Source organism: Grosmannia clavigera, assembly GCF_000143105.1.
Source record: "Grosmannia clavigera kw1407 unplaced genomic scaffold GCSC_140, whole genome shotgun sequence".
NCBI lineage: Eukaryota > Fungi > Ascomycota > Sordariomycetes > Ophiostomatales > Ophiostomataceae > Leptographium > Leptographium clavigerum.
The window spans coordinates 2,013,902-2,032,301 of NW_014040801.1; the positions used below are offsets into that span (position 1 = coordinate 2,013,902).

Here is an 18,400-nt window from a genome sequence, read left to right on the forward strand (position 1 = left end):
GTCGATATTAGCCGTGATGCCATGGCATTTAATGAGGTACCGACAAGCTGCCACTTTACATTACGAAGTATTCCGTGTCAAATTGTCTGACGCTATTCGCAACGATATCTTGTCCAGTTTATCAACAAACATTGTACTCCACCTTCCGTATTCCGTACCGAGCAACTACGTCGTACGTCGTAATTATGTTGTTATAGCACGGCACGTGCCCCGTGTGGGTGGCCCACAATTATGCTAGGCAGACATGGGGTAAAAATACAATCACGTGATAGTGCGTCGTCCACTCGCGTCTCTGGTAGTTGTTGGATACAGAACGCGTTCTGACGACAGGGCTGTACACATCTGCAGAAAGACAATCACCCCAGTCACCACCCGCAGCCTCTGCCATAGTGCTACATACGATCACCACATAGCTTTTTTCTGTTCTCCAGCTTCGGTCTTTTGTCTGCTTCTGTCTGCACGCAGATGTCCACGCCCGTCTTCGACCGAGGAGCCTTTTGAGGTGGACGGAAAAGTCACGATGCCTAAGTATGGCCTAACTCTTTTACTCGGTTGTGACTGTGAACGGTAGATTTTCTAACACGGAAAAGCCCCGGCGATCAACATACGATTGTGAAGAATCCTTTCCAGGAAGTCGCGCCACGCATGTCCGAGTATACAGCACAGGAAATTGCGACGCTGCAGAACCGATTGGAGAAGCAATTGGGCCCCGAGTACCTGTCTGCCCGTTCTGGTCCGTCTGGCCAGAAAGTTCACTATATTGCCGCTGAGAAGGTCATTGCTCTGGCCAATGAGGTGTTTGGGTTCAATGGCTGGTCTTCCTCCATCCAAACGATCCAGATCGATTTTGTCGACGAACATCCCCAGACACTTAAGATCTCCATCGGTCTATCTGTGATCGTGCGTGTCACCCTCCGCGACGGCTCCTTTCATGAGGATATTGGCTATGGCCATATCGAGAACTGCAAGGGCAAGGCGGCCGCCTTTGAAAAGGCCAAGAAAGAGGGGACGACAGATGCACTGAAGCGCGCTCTGCGCAACTTTGGCAATGTCCTCGGTAACTGCATCTATGACAAGGCCTATGTCGAAAAGGTGTCGAAGATCAAGGTGACGCCAAACAGAAAATTTGACGAGCGCGGATTGCACCGACACGCAGACTATGCCGTCAAGGTAGAGGAGCCGCCGGCAGCACCGCCAGTTTCGGCGGCAGCTGCAGTTCCCAAGGCCGAATCAGTATCTGCTTCTACTTCTGGTGGGCACCCATACCAAACGATGCACGCTGCACGAAAGCCTGTAGACCTAACTGACAAACGTGCATAGCATTCGCAATGGACCCATTCGACGAAGACCTGTTAGGAGGTAAGTCTACGCTCTTGCAACGCACAACAGTATAAGTCTAGACTCTGACACCGGCGCATAACAGACTTTGATGAGGCAGATTTTTGTGTGACTGAGGAGGGCCACCCCGACGAATTCGCAGTCCCTAATCCATCGGTCCCATCCTTGCCACCGCCCGCACAACGGTTTCAGCAGTCAAGAAGTGTCAGCCCTGTCCGCCAAATTCAACCACCACAGCGCCCAGCGGGCAATGCTAATGTCCCGCGGCCACCACAAACACCTAGGCCTAATGGCGGTGTCGGAGGAGGCCGGTCGTATCAGGCAGCCAACCAGGCAGCCAACAAGCCGCAGCCAGCTGGCCATTACCAGGCGGGAAATGCTGCACCACGGCAGAACATGAACAACGGCAGCAATAGTGGCAATGGCAACGGCAACAACAGCAAATCGGTCAAAGAGGAAGAAGGCACGCCGTGGCTATCGGCCCGGGCTATTGCCAAGGTTGGAGAGGGCGATGCTCTGGCTGCCGTTGCGCCTTCGGTTCAGGCAGGACATCTGTTCAATCCCAAAGCTGAGAGCCCATCGATTCGCAAGACTCCAGGTGTTGATCATAACAGCTCAAAGCCAATTCCGAGAGTTCTTCGCCCAGGCGGACAACAAAGCTCGACACCTACGCCCGACAGGAGCCTCGGACACAGCACCGGTGCCGGAAGCGTTGCAGTAATCACAACAGGGATTGGTACAGCAGCTGCTGCAGGGCCAGGGCGTGCCAACTTCAACCATTCGATCCCAGAGTCGGCACGCCGCATAGGGGCACCTTCAAGCACGTCCAGCCCTCTGGCCAACCGTGGCCAATTCCGGCCACCGCCCATGAAACGTGGCCCGCCGGGCGATGCAGCGGCTACACGACAGCCGTTGTCAGAGGTGACTAGCAATGTTCCTACGGAAGTTGGCGGCATAGATTATAAGAGACAGAAGCTTGCGTAACTTGTTCTCATGTGATGAAGCGATGGGGTTCTACGGGCATATTTGTCTTCATGTTCGAGATGGCCAATCATTTGTGGGCATTTGTGCAATGGCGTTTGGTTCTGGGGATTCCCTGTATGGCGATGGGTGGGCTGTTTTGGCTGGAGGAACAACGAGCAGTAATGCAGCTGAAAATAGGGGCATCTTCCCCAGGTTTTGTTCATATGTGGTTTGGTATTGACTGATCTCTGATTGGCTGTGCAGTGTCACTGTAGCCATACTCAGGTCCGATTGCCGGCGCTCGAAAAGGGCACTATAATTTTTTTTTGGCAGGTCCACCCCGCGAAATATTGCACATCAGGCTTCACGCAGTCGACAAGAGGGACATTTGTCACGAAACCAGAGGTGTCATGGGTCCAATCATGCTAGCCGGCCGCTCTGGGGCTCTGGCCAGGGTGAGTAACTTGCGATTCTGGACATGGGTCTTTTCAAGTTGGCTTTCGCTTCTGCTCGCTAACACATTCGGTCGCGTTTGTTCAGCATCTTCGGCAGCTTCCTTCTCAGCGCTCCCTTCCGGCAGGAACGCGGCGGCTTTTCTCGACGGTAAACGATGCAGCTGCACTAACGCCCGTCTACGAGCGGCTGTATAACAAATATGCAGAGGTTCGGCGGGTGCTGGGCCCGGACCGGCGCCTGACGCTGGCCGAGAAGATCCTTTACAGCCACTTGGACAACGTGGAGGAGAATCTGCTCACAAACACGGACAACGGGCGGGCGATCCGGGGACAGGCGAACCTGCTGCTCAATCCAGACCGGGCCAACATGCAGGACGCGTCGGCGCAGATGGCATTGCTGCAGTTCATGACGTGCAAGCTGCCACAGACGGCCATTCCGGCCAGCATCCACTGCGACCACCTGATCGTGGGCGAGAAGGGCGCGGACTCGGACCTGGAGGCGGGCATCGGGACCAACGGCGAAGTGTTCGACTTTCTCGAATCGGCAGCCCGCAAGTACGGCATCGACTTCTGGCCGCCGGGCGCAGGCATCATCCACCAGACGGTGCTGGAGAACTATGCGATCCCGGGCATGATGATGCTCGGGACCGACAGCCACACGCCCAATGCGGGCGGGCTGTGCACGATTGCCATTGGTGTGGGCGGCGCGGACGCGGTGGAAGCGCTTGTGGGGGCGCCGTGGGAGCTAAAGGCGCCTCGCATGCTAGGGGTGCGGCTCACGGGCCAGCTGAGCGGTTGGGTGTCGCCCAAGGACGTGATCCTGCATCTGGCCGGGCGGTTGACGGTGCGTGGTGGTACGGGCTTCGTGATCGAGTATTCGGGGCCGGGCGTGGACACGCTGAGCTGCACGGGCATGGCGACGATCTGCAACATGGGCGCAGAGGTGGGGGCGACGACATCCCTGTTCCCGTACACAGCAGCCTCGGGACGGCACCTGGTGTCGACGCGACGAGGACAGGCGGCACTGGATGCAGAGCGGCTGACGCAGTTCCGCGGCGTCAGCGGAGCATCCTTCCAGTTCGCAGCGGACGAGGGCGCCGAGTACGACGAGGTGATTGAGATTAACCTATCGGAGCTGGAGCCACACGTCAACGGTCCGTTCACGCCAGACCTGTCGATTCCGCTGTCGCAATTCGGCGAGACGGTGGTGCAGGAGCAGTGGCCGGAGAAGCTGTCGGCCGGGCTGATCGGCAGCTGCACCAACAGCTCGTACGAAGACATGACGCGGGTGGAGAGTCTGCTGAAGGCGGCAGCGGCAGCCGGATTGCAGCCGGCATCCGACTTTTACGTGACGCCGGGCAGCGAGCAGATCCGGGCGACGCTGGAGCGTGACGGCACGCTGGAGGCGATCAGCGATGCTGGCGGCGTGTTGCTGTCCAATGCATGCGGTCCCTGCATCGGGCAGTGGAAGCGGCGTGACGGGGTGGAAAAGGGAACGGCCAACGCGATCTTCACATCGTACAACCGTAACTTCCGGGGACGCAACGACGGCAACCTGCAGACAATGAACTTTTTGGCGTCGCCGGAGATCGTGACAGCACTCGCATTCGCGGGCTCGACGACGTTCAACCCGCTGACGGACGCGATCCCGACGGCAGACGGCGGCGAGTTCCGGTTTCCAGCACCACAGGGACTGGAGGGACCACCGCAGCCGTTTGACGAGGGCCGGGCAGCGTTTGCAGTGCTGTCACCGGCACCGGACGCGTCGATCGAGGTGGCGATCTCGCCATCATCGGAGCGGCTGGCAGTGCTGGAGCCGTTTGAAGCCTTCCCGGACGGCGACCTGGAAGGGCTCCGGGTGCTGGTCAAGGTGGCGGGCAAGTGCACGACGGACACGATCTCGGCAGCCGGGCCGTGGCTCAAGTACAAGGGCCATCTGCCCAACATCAGTGCCAACACGCTCAACACGGCCGTCAACGCGGCGACAGGCGAGGTCAACGTGGCCTATGACCTGGACGGCAGCCAGACGACGATCCCGGAGCTGGCGCTGCGCTGGCGCGAACGCGGACAGCCCTGGCTGGTGGTGGCCGAGCACAACTACGGCGAGGGCAGCGCACGCGAGCATGCGGCCCTGCAGCCACGCTATCTGGGCGCACGCGTCGTGGTGACCAAGTCGTTTGCCCGCATCCACGAGACGAACCTGAAGAAGCAGGGCGTCGTACCACTGACGTTTGCCAACGAGGCCGACTACGACCGCCTCGAGGCTGGCGACGAAGTGGCCACCGTCGGCCTGCACGCCATGCTGCATGCTGGCGGTAAGGGCGACGTGCAGCTGCGCGTCACCAAGGCCGCTACGGGCGAGCAGTTCCTGGTCTCGACCCGGCACGCCGTCAGCAAGGACCAGGCGGAGTTTATTTTGGCCGGCAGCGCGCTAAACATGTTGTCGAAAAGGTGAGAAGGGAGAGAGAATGAGATAAGAGGAAGACAAAAGGAGCAAGGGTGGTCGGTAAATGGGTTGGTACATATGCTTTCCTCGTACTAGGGTTTGACTTCGATTAGCGATTGAACATGCTGTCCTATCAAAACTGGACAGCCTATACGCAGCTGCCTTACGGAGTACAGAGCATCGGATCCATCAGACATTGTCACGTGATTCTTGCTCGTGTCTACGGCGTCGTCGGAGTTGTACAAGCTTGACTTGAGGTTCGAGCTGTATAAATTAGACAAGTCCAGCGCACTTGTTCCTAAATACAAAAATTGCAGAGCTTTTATCATTGCATCTTCGAGCCCTATACCTTATAGTAATCGCTCTGCAGCCTGTAGCCAGTTATTGAAAGTTGCAACATACTTGTTTTCTATACATGGACAAATTCCACGAATCGCTTAGACAATGGATGCACTCGACCAGAGCAACACGTGCGACAAAGCCGGCGGCGACGTAAAAGACGGATTGCATACTAATGTATCAAAGGTGTTAAAGCAATGCCTTCTGTTCTTCCTATACAGAAGTGAATTGTCGTTGTATAAGACCACAAACGCAACTATAGTGCTAAACGAGCAGCACGCTTTATATAGTAGTATACGCAAACCCATATCACCACTCACTGCCTTATAAGCCGAGATGCTCGGACAAAGACGTCCTTGAGTATTTGGATCAAACCGAAGCAGTGAACACAGGTCTCGCAGTTTGAAACTGAACGTTGGTATTGCAGACGATGTACTTTGCTCAGCTCTCGTACGGGAGAGCGAGAATGAAACAGAAACCGGTATATAATATCCCCGACAGATGGTCAGAGTCCCAGAACAACACTCCCTGCCGACCCGGCAGAACTGACGATGAATGACGAAAAAGGCAAGAAAATCGCAGACTAAAATATGTACACACGCCATCGCGTTGGAGACGTACAGCAGAGCAGAACGAGGCAGAAGTTTACCGTCTGCTCTCTTCTACGCCTCGGTCTGTCCTTGGCGATCTGCTCGCTGCTGCAACATCTTCCTCCGTCTCTCTTCGCCGTGCTGAGAGAACAGGCCTATGAACTTCATCCACTGCTTGTTGCTACGGACCTCTGGAGGCAGGTCCTTGTCTGACGTGGCCGAACTAGCAGCGGTCCGACCAAGGCCGATTCCAACACTGCTGTCTGCGCTCTCGTCCACATCGCAGTCGGCATTGGCAGTCCCGTTGGCGACGCTAGTGGCTGTTCCACTGGCCGTTCCCTTGGGCTTGTTGCTAGCCCAAGTGGCGGTCTTGCTTGCTACCCCATTGGTGGTGCTGCCGCTTCCACTGCCGCTTCCGCTGCTTGACAGCTCTCGCCGTCGCTGATCGGCCAAGCGCTGGGTTACCTTGCCAAAGTTGGCTTTGCGGCCACCGCGCGCTCTGATCTCCGTCTGCTTGGCATCGTGCCAGCTGGTCGGCCGTGGCCGCATCCAGTGAATCCGCGGGTCGATGTGCGCGTATATGTACGAAGGGCGGACCGAGAAGGACGTCGATGCTGCCACCGATGCCGTCACAGCAGCCCGGGCACGGGCTGCCGCCATCTCGGCCCCGGACGGCACCACCACGCCCGGTGGTGCTTCGGCCGCGCTCTCCTGGCTGTAGACGTAGGCGTCGAGTGAGAGGTGCTGCGTCAGCGGGACGTGGACCGGCCTGAGTCTCCGGGGCCGGTCGCCGCAATCGCGGTCTTGGCCCTGGCTCCGCCGATATAATGATGCGATGCACAGCGGCGTTGAGGGTATGGGGAGGCGTGCGTGTGCGAGATCGTTCAAGTCCAGGCTTGCATACTCCGATCTTTCCAGCCCAGCGCCTGTCGCTCTGTCCCGTCTTCTATACTCCACGTCCCACCAGCCTCGCAGTCCCGATCCGGTGTGTCCAGGCGCGGCTTCTCCCCCGTTCTCCTTGTCGTGTAGGCTTTTGTGGCTTGTGTGAAGTTTGCCGTTCGTCGGCGCTGCCCCCCGATTGCTGTTGTCTCTGTCTGGAACTAGACGTCCACCAGCCATCCTCCCGACGGCACCATTCTGGCTTTCTGGCGAAGCTGTCGTGGACGGATGCGCGAAGTCATCAGAACCTGGCAGCGAGCTGCTGTCGCTTTCAAACTCGTCCCTCGACCGCTTGTGCGAGATAGGAGGACGTGTACGCGCCAAACTGCCTGCAGACGGTGAAAATGCACCCTCTTTCTGAACCGTCGAGCTGGACGGCAGGAAGGGCTTGTGGACGCTGGGGGCGGTTTTTCTCCGCAAAAAAGGCAATCGCGACTGTGCTCCTATCTTGGACGCCGACGGCGACGGAGGCCCCGGAGTCGGCGCATCTGGGCCGCTGATGCGCAGGCTGCTGGTGGGCTTCTTGGGCTTCACCCCTATGCTCTGCAGGTGTTCCTGGCATAGTGGGGCTCCAGCAAAGGACGGCAATTTGCAGCTGGTAAAGGAGCAGACCGCCCCGACCGCACGGGTTTCACTGTTGCTCATAGTGCCGCTGCTGGGAGTCGGCGGCATCGCTCCTCGTGCCATTGTTTGCGCCTATTCGTCCTCTCCCTGGCTCGGAAGAGTCGCCCGGTGACCTGGCTACCGGTTAGGATGCTGCAAGAGGAAAACTCCAAAGTCATCGAGATCTGGCTGCTCACCACCCCTGTAGCGACTTGGAGTGAGCCAATCCTCGCAGAAAAGATTGTCTAGTTGGGTTGGTAGCCGCAGTCAATGAGGACATTGGAAACGGAGATGTGGCTGTATGATATACTATGTCGTGTAAAGTAAGTTGCTTTGGGGTGGCGTTAGTCTGTATCGGACCCAACCTCTCTTCTTTGTCTTAGGGGGGAGGGAGGGCGGTGTCCGTCTCAGGTCTTTTCAGTTTCTTATAATAGTCATCCTCCGGATGGCTCAACGGCTTCGCAAGAGAGCTCCCGCACCGACCGTCCATCTCGCAGAAGAGTATAGGAACAAAAGGCCAACACCCAAAGGTGTGTCCTTTCGTCAAATAAACGTTCGCGCCCCTAAATGTTTGCCACAGCCTTTGGTCTCGGTGCCGTGTGAGTGCGCAAAAGGGAAAAATACCTTTTGCGGGGCGGCAGCCGAGGCCCCAAAAAGGTGGCAGTACACAAGCATCTCAATCAGGAGACAGAGGTGTGCTCGGCACTTGATGGACAGCACTCGTCCAATTCGGGACAGGCCATGGTCGTAGGCACAGCCGGAGGTATGAGCCAGAGAGCTGGCTGACAGTGAAGGAAGCGACTAGCTAGGGCCAGCCTCCCCTTAGAACAGCCAGATTGCGAGACGGCAGGATAAGGAGCAGCTCAAGCAAAACCAGGAGAGCACAAGTTCCGTCTGACCTTTTACCAATAGTCATCATAGACGGACGTCTGGGGATATTGCAGGGAAGTGCAGGTATATAGGGTGGTGTAGCCTTGGAGGAGATGAAAGGTGGATGGAGAAATAGGCGAAATGCGACGGGAGGAAAATAATGCTGATGAAAGAGACTCGGCCGAGCACTCACTCACCTGCGCCACGCGTTTGGCCCTGAGAGGCGACTGCGCCAGAGAAAACAAAGCAGATTCTTCTGCACGTCTGTCATTGGCACCGGCGCCCTGCCGCGGTGAAAATCATGAAGACGGGCGGCCGATCTAGACGACCCAACAACAGAACAGGGGAAACAGAAGAATGAGGCCAAGGCAGCGGAGAGCCGGCTTTTCGGCACCGCGCCGCGAAGAATGTGCGTCGCGGTCTTGCTGGCCCCACGGCACGGACGATGTGGTGCTCTCGCCGACAGACGATGCCAGACACAGACGAGAGACGGAAGACGGAACGGCGTGGGCGTGCGAGGCGAGCAGTTGGCGACGTCGTCAAAAAACAAGAGACGGACGGCTGTGAATTTCACTGGTGCTTTGCGCTTGGGCGCTGAAGTGCGACCGTATCTGACTAGTCCAAAACGCTCTTGCCGTCCTCGGATTGGCTGACATAGGGGACAGATCACGTGTTCGCACGCCGGCCTTCTCCTGCCCCCTGCGGATATAGTACTCCGAGTGAGAGGTGGGTCTTCGGCTTGGGATTGTCTTCATCGCCAGCGGTTTTCGCGCCTCAGCTTGGCTCGCGTTGGGCGTCTCTACGACGACCACGTGGCGCACAAGGGGCGGTCTGTTGCTGGCACTTGACTCCTGACAGCCGACAATTAGCAACGCAGTGGGGGCAGCCCCGCGCTCGAGGCTGTGAAGTACACGGCCTCCAGTATGCTTGTCGGAGACGTATATACTCCGTGCTACTAGCATTGTCGGCATGTCAGGGTCGTCTAATACGAGCGTTCAGCATCACATGTGAATACGACCGTAGAATTGTGATGATCAGCTGTGTTTGCGGAGGAACCATTCCACGCAAAATTGATGCTTTTCGATTTTATAGCACTTTTACCCATAGATGCAAATTGACCAGGGTTGTTTACATCTCGCACCTAGAGCTGTGTCCTCCAGAATTTGCTCACTCATGCACTGCAGTGTAGCCAGGGACTACTATCTCTCAGTCCGGGACCGTATTACTCAGATCGCACGAGAACATTCCGGATTGTTCCCGAGTTGATTATACTATTTCACTTCCGATATACGACTGGCATAACCGATCTCCAAGTCTCGAATAGTTCCTATATTGAATGCGTCCGAACCCTAACTCATACAGAGTGGTTGCACCCCGAAAATGCGCCCGGAAATTTCCGGCTTCTTTGATTTAGCCGATGCTATCTCCAGCATCTGTTGGATCTTGAAATTGCGGGTGTAAAAGCAGTGCGAATCGAGTGGGAATGTAAAGGTTCAGACATACCTGTGCTTTCCCGACAGTATAAGACGATCCCCAACATTGTGGACCAGAGCTAGTAGAAAGGAGACAGAAAACAGGCGAAGGACCATGAAAAGCACAGAATTCACAGGAACAGACATCTCACTAATCACTGTAAGCTGGCGCAGACATCCACTCGCCAATCATTAATCATCGCATCAGCGTCGAGTTGTTGTGAAACCAGACGATTTGCGAAGTGGTTGTCGGGCCCGGAACAACGATATCCCGGTGACATCTTCTGCCAGAATGGGTAGGAGGGGCCACTTATCGTCAACGTCTAGTTCATTACCAGTATAACACGTTCGTGTTGCGACGCGACAACACCGCTGTCGACGAGCCTTTTGCTTCTTTGCTTACCTGCCCCATTATTCCAGCCTTCTGGCAGGGCTGTCGTCCGTTGATGGAATTCTTCAAGTCCGCGGTCGCATCGGCCATCGCCAAAGGATCGGCATTTCCTTATTCATTTGGCGACCGCGTCGATCTCGATCCATCAATATGGACCTTATACAACGGAACTCGTCGAGTACGTTCCTTGCCAGCCGTCCACTACCCAGCCGTTGTATTGTCTGGGACTTCCAGCTGACACCCACCAGGAAGACGGTTCCGACTGCAGCATCTTCTCCTTCGACATCACCGCAAATAAGGCACGTCTGCCATTGGCGCGCAATGCGCTCAAGAAGCTTCGAACCCTGCGACATCCCGGCGTGATCAAGGTGCTGGACACTTCCGAAACAGACACATACATATACATTGCAACCGAACGCATTGTTCCGCTCAGATGGCACCTGAAGCGAAAGAGCGTGAGCCCGGAAACGCTGAAATGGGGGTTGTTCAACATCGCGGTACGGACCTCTCGGCCCTTCTCCATCGACGGGGAGCGCTCCTGAACCTATACTGACAACGACCGAAGAGAACCATAAAATTCATCAATGATGAGGCATCGTCAGTTCACGGCAGTCTGAAAGTCTCGTCTGTCTTCACATCCGAAAGCGGCGAGTGGAAGCTCGGTGGCTTTGAGGTGTTGAGCAATGTCAAAGATGACGAGGCCGTTATCTATGTACGCTGCCATCTGCTAAGCCATGCTCACACTCTCTTTTCTAACACTGTCGTCTAGAATCTAGGGAGCTTGGTGCCTGACGCAGGCAGATATACACCCCCGGAGCTTGTGAGGAATGGGTGGGAGGCGATTAAGCGCTGCAACCACTCGGCCGTGGACTCTTTCAACTTCGGCATCTTGCTATACGAAGCTTTCAACAACGGCGATTACACTGGGACCGACCAGGCTGGCCAAACCAAGGGCATCCCACCCACGATGCAGACCGGCTACAAGAGGCTCGTGAACGCCAATCCCAAAGCGCGAATAACTGTTGGCAACTTCCTCGAATTAGGACAGCGAAGCGGTGCCTTTTTCGATTCGCCTCTAATCAAGTTGACGGATGGAATTGAAAACCTCGGGGTCAAGTCCGAAACAGAGCGGGAACAGTTCTTGGAGTACGAGCCAGCCCCATCTCTTGTTCCCTGCAACCTGCTGTTTCCGTGTCGCATGCTTACATGACGCAGTGACCTCAGCGATCTGACGGATGACTTCCCGGAAGACTTTTTTAAGATGAAAGTGCTTCCCGAACTCCTGAAATCGGTCGAGTTTGGTGGCGCCGGCCCCAAAGCTTTCTCCATTGTCATGAAGATCGGCACAAAGCTCTCGAATGAGGACTTTGATACAAAGATCACCCCGGTGGTCATCCGACTGTTCGGAAACCCTGACCGGGCCATTCGTGTGTGCCTGCTTGATAGCCTTCCGCTCATGATAGACCGGCTTTCGCAGCGGACTGTGAACGACAAAATATTTCCGCAAGTTGTATGTATTGCTTCTGTGCTGCTCCACGCGGTCTGCTGACATTGTCCACAGGTGAGCGGCTTCACAGATCTGGCGCCTGTCGTGCGTGAACAGACACTGAAGTCGGTTTTGGTGTTGATCACCAAGCTTTCTGAGCGCACGATCAATGGTGAGCTTCTGCGGTATCTGGCCAAGACTGCCAACGACGAACAGCCAGGCATTCGCACCAACACCACCATCTGTCTCGGAAAGATTGCCAAGAATCTCGGCACGTCGTCAAGGTCCAAGGTCCTGATCGCGGCATTTTCAAGGTCAATGCGTGACCCCTTTGTACATGCTCGCAATGCCTCGCTCATGGCTCTGGCAGCCACAACAGAGTACTTCACCCCGGATGACAGCGCGCTCCGAATATTGCCGGCTATATGTCCTCTTTTGCTCGACAAAGAGAAGCCGATCCGAGACCAGGCCTTCAAGACTATGGAGGCATTCATGCACAAAATCCAAAAGGCAGCCTCTGGCATGCCAGAGACCGCACTGCCACCACCGACGGCCACAGCCGATGGTATTGAGCGTGTGAGCACGCCACAGCCCGGCGGCCAGACAAATGGATCTGGATCCGCAGGATCCGCCGGGTCGTGGGCCGGCTGGGCCATATCGTCCTTTACCAATAAGATATCAACAGCGGCAGGCGAGATTGGGGCAGAGGGGTTGTCTGCAAACGGCGCCCCGGCAGCCAAGCCGACTCCTCCAGTCCAAGCTGCACCAATTGTATCAGCTGTAGCAGCTGCTAAACCTGCGGCCGCCCGAACATTGTCTGCCTCGGCTCTGCATCGCCAGGCGGTCAAGTCTCCGCCGACATCGGCACCTATGTCCCGAGATTCGTCGACATCCAATGTGGCAGCCGAATCATACTTTGCACAAGACGACAGCAAAGATGCCGATGCGTGGGGCTCCATGGACGACGGATTTGGCGACGAGAACGGAGCCGATGCGTGGGACTCCCCGGCGGCAGACGAAGACCCGTTTGAGCCCAAGGCACAGAAGACTACGACCACAGCAGCGAACCAAGCGGTCAGCAGCGGCAGTGGCGGTGTGCAGCCGTTCGGCGCAGATGATTCGGAGCCCGACTTTGCCGGCTGGCTTGCGGCGCAGGCGAACAAGAAGGGTACCAGCAAGCCGCTGCCAAAAGGCCTCTCGAAAACATCTGGCAACGCCAACACCAAGCGACCAACCTCGACTAGGCTGTCATCCACACCAAAGACAGCCTCAGCTCCCAAAAAGATTGACCTCAAGCCAAAAGATACAGATGATGCCGACGACTGGGGCGATGGCTGGTGAGAGAAGGGGAAAGCACTTGGTAGAGGCAGAGGCAGGGGCCTTGGTTTTCATTTGAGTGACGTATAGGGGACTTTATTAATATCAGATACATGAAAGCGGCAAGTTTGATTGGCCACGCGGCAGCATCGTCGCGACTGGGACAGCGACATGGGATACCAAGAGGGATGGGGAGAAGACGATGCATTCTTGTTTTGTCCTAATCTTTGGATATCCTCATAAGCATAGCGTTCAGTGTGCCAACTGCCCATCCTATTCAAGTAATCGCATATAAACGGTCCGTATTTGCAAATGGCATCTTTGCCTCTTCTTCCCTGCATCGGGTATCCTTCCCACACGAAAGTCAGGTGAAGTCCAGCTCTCTCTTTCTCTCTGTTTGGACGAGCCATCTCTCGCTCACGATAGGAGAAATCTCCACGTCAGCTCAGGAGTGTCCTTTAGTCTCAATTCTTAAGCGTGTACTCTGCTGCACGCTCTTCAGTCGGCCGTCTGGCGCAGTCTGGTTTGGATGGATGGAAGCCTGTCGGCTCGCCGATCGCCTCACCATCTCCCCCAACTCGTCCGGTCTCAAATGGGGCGAAAAGCAAAAGCGTGGAGATGGCAGGGCGGACAGAACGAAAGCAGGGGACAGGAGCGGCCACCACTGGCTTCTCCTTCTCGTACGGCATGACCTCCCGGGTTCCTGGTCCCTGCAGCCTATCGCGTGTCGGAGTAGTCGTTCAAGGCCACGCAAACGGCACCGCGATGGTGGCCGTTGTACTGCCGGATGACCTGCTGGCTGTGCAGCTCCCACAGGCGGGCGTAGTGGTCGGACGAGGCGGTGACCAGATAGGCCGAATCGGCGCTGAAGGCGCAGTCCCACACCCAGCGCTGGTGCTGGCTGAGCGTGGCGTTGAGCACGAGCGGCTTGGGCGTCTCGTCGGGGGCCAGCGGCGTCGTGTCCACCTCCCAGATCTTGGCCGTGTGGTCGGCGCTGCACGTAGCCAGCCGCTTGCCGTCGGGCGACAGCAAGATGCGCGTGATGAACTCCTTGTGGGCGTTGAATTGCGTGATCGGAACCGGTTTCGTTCGTTCGTACATTGGTAACATCTGCCAGATGAAGACGTTGCCCTAAGGAAAAGTCAGCCGCGCCTTCTTTCTTTCTTTCTCTTTCTCTCTCTCTTCTCGCTCCCCCCCTCCCTCTCCGATTCGCCACCATTCTCACATTGTTGTTCGCTGCGCAGAGCAGATAGCCCTCGATCCCCATAGTCACGCAGGCCACCGACACGTCCTCCTCCGGGATCAGCTCGTGTGTGCAATTGTTCTCGGACAGGTCCCACACGCGAATGCTGCCGCCGCGGTCGCAGCTAATGATCTCACCCTGGTTTGGATGGATCACCACGTCGTTGACCGGACAGCCATGACTGTACGACCGCTGGATCATGGCTGTGCGCGTGTCCCAGATCTTGACCGTGCCGTCCTCGGAGCTCGTCACCATCCATTTTCCCTCGCAGTGGAATGCCACGCCCGTCACGTTGGTCGTGTGTCCCTCAAAGACCAGAAGCGGATTCGGGTTGGTCGACTTGATGTCGAAAAGCTTGACCGTGTGGTGGCCCGCCGCCGCCAGAAACCGCTTGTCTGGCGAGATGCATAGCCGATTCACCTGCGAATCTGGGTGCTGAATGGTACGCGAGCAGATGCCCGACAGTGCCTCCCAAAACCTGTCAGCACCTCCGTCAGCCTCTGGGCTCCAGTTCGGTCTAGGGGGCGGGGGGGTGTCGGGTAGCACGCCGTCAGCGGCTGTTTCGCTGAGGCTCGAAGAACAGTCAGCCTTCTTACCGGATCGTGTGGTCGTAACCGGCTGATTTCCCGCGGTCTATTAGCTGCGTCTCTCCACAGACATCTCCCCAATTCCGGGACCTGGAAATGGCCCACCTGTGCATAGAATGACCGACATTCTGGCTTTCGTCAAATGTCCGTTCTGGTAGCAGAGGAGAACGTCGCCAGCTGTGATCGCTTGTGGCTATGGGAGGTGGGGAATTTCCAAAGCTCCCAATTACCTGCGCTGGCTGTTTGCTTAGTCATGTTTCGTGGCTTGTATATCACGTGATCACTTACACCAGCAACGCCCTGACGGAGAAAGACTAGAAAATAACGACAACAAGTTCGCGTATGCAAAAGGTAATATGGACCTGAAACGACATGTCCCCAGTCACAAGTGTGTCAGTGATCTCAGATGTTTATATGTAGCCACCCGTATCCGTATTGGCATGTTCTGGCTGCATCGCATCTGCAATCTGTGCACCTGCACAGACGGATACTGCGTAGAAGATCTCTGTATACCCTCAAGACCTACGCTGGTAATATGACAGGTCATATTTACATGATAGCCCAAATCTTACACATTTCTGACGGTTATAAAGATGGCAGCGTGGCTAGTTGGTACGCGTCACTTACACTGTAGCTACTGTTGCCTACCATGAGCATGCTTTGCCTTCGAATTCTTTTTCACCCAAAAGAACTTCGCATTACTCCGTATAGTCTCCCATTTACAATGGGTTCTTTCTAGCACGACTAGGATACATAGTCAATCACAGTTCTTCCCATTTCTCAATTCTTATAGCTATTAGGCAATACTTCAACGATTTGAATGTTGCGATTGCTGCAATCGAACTGCTAATTATTGTAGAGCGATATGTCTCAAGTACTACCTCTGTCATAATCCGAATCCCAATATTGAGAGTCATGCTGCGTACATGATGCCTCTTATCGTCTGTCACTGCCGCTTCTTTCGCAGTTTTCCCTTTCACTGCTGTGAGGTTTCCCATCTGGCGATGTTTTTTCACCGTCGCTTAGGTATCGCGATCTTCTTCTAGGCGATGGTGAGGGCAGAGTAGAGGGAGAGGGCAACGACTTTGAAGAAGGTGAAGACGTCGTGGATGAGGAGCCACTTCTGTTGTTAGAGCTGTCTACTTCCGAATTTTCTGCCTCGGTCCCTGTATCACTGTCTCTGGAAGAGGACAGGGATCGCTGGCTCTTTGAACTGCAAGGCAACGTCCTAATAGGTATAGCCGTCGAAACTTCCACCGAAGACGGCGTGGCGGATGTGTCAGAGGAGGTTGAAGCAACTGGCGTGTCGAATGAACTCTGGCTATGGGGGCAGGGAGCTTCAACATATGCGAGTCCGTGACAGTGAGGACAGCTGGGGCATCTAGTGGAGTGTCAGAAAACTATGAGGCGATCAATGCAATTTTGACACCACATACTCACTCAAGGTAGCTCCCGGAACAATACAAACACGGCTCGATTATCTGGTCGCAGCCACAACGCTTCCTTGGCCACCCGAGGACAAAATCGTCACAGAAGTGTTCGGCTGACATCCTTGCAGGGACCAACCGTCTTATCAAGAATTTCGAAAGTCGTTGGACTGTGGTTGAACTCCAGACAGGCGAGGTCGAGACGGGATTCCCCGGATATAAGTATGTGCAAACCCGATAAACAAAATAGCGCAAGGGTGCATCTGGGCCGCGATATCGTTAGTTGCTATTCCGTGTGCCACTGAACTCATGAAAGGTCGGTGGTTATTATATTTTCGTTGTGTCTGACATCTTGTCTAAGATACCTGACGGATACGAGAAAGTTTGCGCGTTCTAGAGGATCGCAGGCTGTCCCTGCAGACCGGTTTCAGCACCAAGAGTCTGCTCATATTGTCTCGTCTCAGTTTTTTTTCAGACAAAAAGGCAAGCTGCCTTGTCTCTCGGTCCATTTGACCTGCTGTTGCGTAATAAATCAGGGTTACCGCCATCTCAGCACATCAGCGAACCTGCCAAGCCCTCTTCCGACACTCATGCCATACCGACCTCTGCCTTTGTCTGTGTACATCTTTTCCCCGTCCGCCATGCTCTCACCGAGAAGTGCAAGCATTGGGAAGCACACGAAGGAGTTCCCTGGCCTCACCGCCTCCTTGTCCTAGGGTAAGCACTGGTTGCTGAAACGTTGTGGTTCATTCTGATCCCCCCGATTCCCGGCTCAGGAAAGACAGATCGACCCATTCTCCCCGGCTTTCCGCTCGCTTTCTCGTCGCACGTTTTAGATCGACACGAGCGGCGGATTGAAACTGTGGAGACTCAGTGGACTGCCTTGTCATTGTTCTCAAGGACAGCCACGGCACAATTCCACATGCTGCATCGGTGTTGGAGCTCATACAATCGATGCTCATAGCACAACATGCACCCCTTGAAGATATCGTGGCGGATACGAATAACAGTCGTGTTGCAGTTGAAGTTCCTCGGCTTCAGGAAAACGAAGCTGCAAACAAGCAGCGTACAACTTATATACGCTGTATCGACGACACCCATCTCGCGCATCGTACTCTCCTAAGCATATGAAAAACGCGGTCTACTATAGTTGTATTGTTGTATCTATCAAGTTCGCACCATGTGTTGGCCCGGGGTGCAACCATTTCACGAAAAGAAGCCTAAAGGGCATGATCATGTGCCTCGCATAGAGGCCGGAAAACAAATGGCCCAAGTGAAACCTCAGAATGCGACTGCACTTCCACATGCGAGTTCCCGAAGGCCTTGAGACTCAAACTGTCCTATGTGAAGTCGTCCCCGAATCGGACGGACGAGCCTCAGACAATTTGTTCATTTCCACGAATCCAACAGCAAGACTGCAAGTAGGGCAGATTAACTAAATAAGATAGAAGTAAGACAATACTCCGTCGAAAGTATCGCTTCACTACCACCGAGCTGTGTAGATATGCACCACTGGTACAACACCGGGTGCGCAACTTGTGCAATTACCGTTGTTTCACGTCCTTCTTCGAACACTTTTGATAGGTCTGTTTCTAAGCATCATTGTTCCAGATGTGATTCCAAGTGTTTTTCCACCATGCCTTCTTAACCTCTAGCACCCTGCAAAATGGAAAACAACTTGCAAAGTACGAAAATACATGAAGCATTTAACTGAGAGGGACTGATATCCTTGAGCAGAAAACAGAAAATTCTGTCCGCCGGCTTGTGTATTAGTAGATAGTGTCGTAAGACTTCATGAATTAAAAAAAAGGCCACAAGACTTGCTTAAAAACAAAGACGGGAGAAAAAGCCTTAATAGGCTCGAGTAACTAAAAGCGACTGATATAACATGTCGTTGAATCAACATACAAACCCCATCCGGTTGCCATCCATTG

At 55.1% G+C, this 18,400-nt stretch overlaps 5 protein-coding genes across 5 annotated transcripts; 3 read left to right on the plus strand and 2 right to left on the minus strand.

The window, feature by feature from the left end:
• Window positions 1–520: 520 nt before the first annotated feature.
• Window positions 521–2,322, plus strand: CMQ_1531 (rad52 DNA repair protein radc; the record flags this gene model as incomplete). Its single annotated transcript, XM_014318610.1, has 4 exons — window positions 521–528; window positions 591–1,252; window positions 1,321–1,359; window positions 1,424–2,322. The coding sequence occupies 4 exons, from the start codon at window positions 521–523 to the stop codon at window positions 2,320–2,322; spliced, it is 1,608 nt and encodes a 535-aa protein (XP_014174085.1).
• Window positions 2,323–2,723: 401 nt separating this feature from the next.
• Window positions 2,724–5,211, plus strand: CMQ_1576 (aconitase; the record flags this gene model as incomplete). Its single annotated transcript, XM_014318655.1, has 2 exons — window positions 2,724–2,756; window positions 2,842–5,211. The coding sequence occupies 2 exons, from the start codon at window positions 2,724–2,726 to the stop codon at window positions 5,209–5,211; spliced, it is 2,403 nt and encodes an 800-aa protein (XP_014174130.1).
• A 992-nt stretch (window positions 5,212–6,203) lies between these two features.
• On the minus strand, window positions 6,204–7,757 carry CMQ_1158 (uncharacterized protein; the record flags this gene model as incomplete). Its single annotated transcript, XM_014318237.1, has 1 exon — window positions 6,204–7,757. One exon carries the CDS (start codon window positions 7,755–7,757, stop codon window positions 6,204–6,206), a length of 1,554 nt encoding a protein of 517 aa, XP_014173712.1.
• A 2,704-nt stretch (window positions 7,758–10,461) lies between these two features.
• On the plus strand, window positions 10,462–13,233 carry CMQ_762 (protein kinase family protein; the record flags this gene model as incomplete). The annotated part of the gene is made up of 6 exons (XM_014317841.1): window positions 10,462–10,584; window positions 10,655–10,903; window positions 10,972–11,118; window positions 11,176–11,552; window positions 11,622–11,916; window positions 11,968–13,233. 6 exons carry the CDS (start codon window positions 10,462–10,464, stop codon window positions 13,231–13,233), a joined length of 2,457 nt encoding a protein of 818 aa, XP_014173316.1.
• A 693-nt stretch (window positions 13,234–13,926) lies between these two features.
• On the minus strand, window positions 13,927–15,696 carry CMQ_383 (WD-repeat protein pop3; the record flags this gene model as incomplete). Its single annotated transcript, XM_014317462.1, has 3 exons — window positions 13,927–14,340; window positions 14,435–15,070; window positions 15,667–15,696. The coding sequence occupies 3 exons, from the start codon at window positions 15,694–15,696 to the stop codon at window positions 13,927–13,929; spliced, it is 1,080 nt and encodes a 359-aa protein (XP_014172937.1).
• Window positions 15,697–18,400: the final 2,704 nt, after the last annotated feature.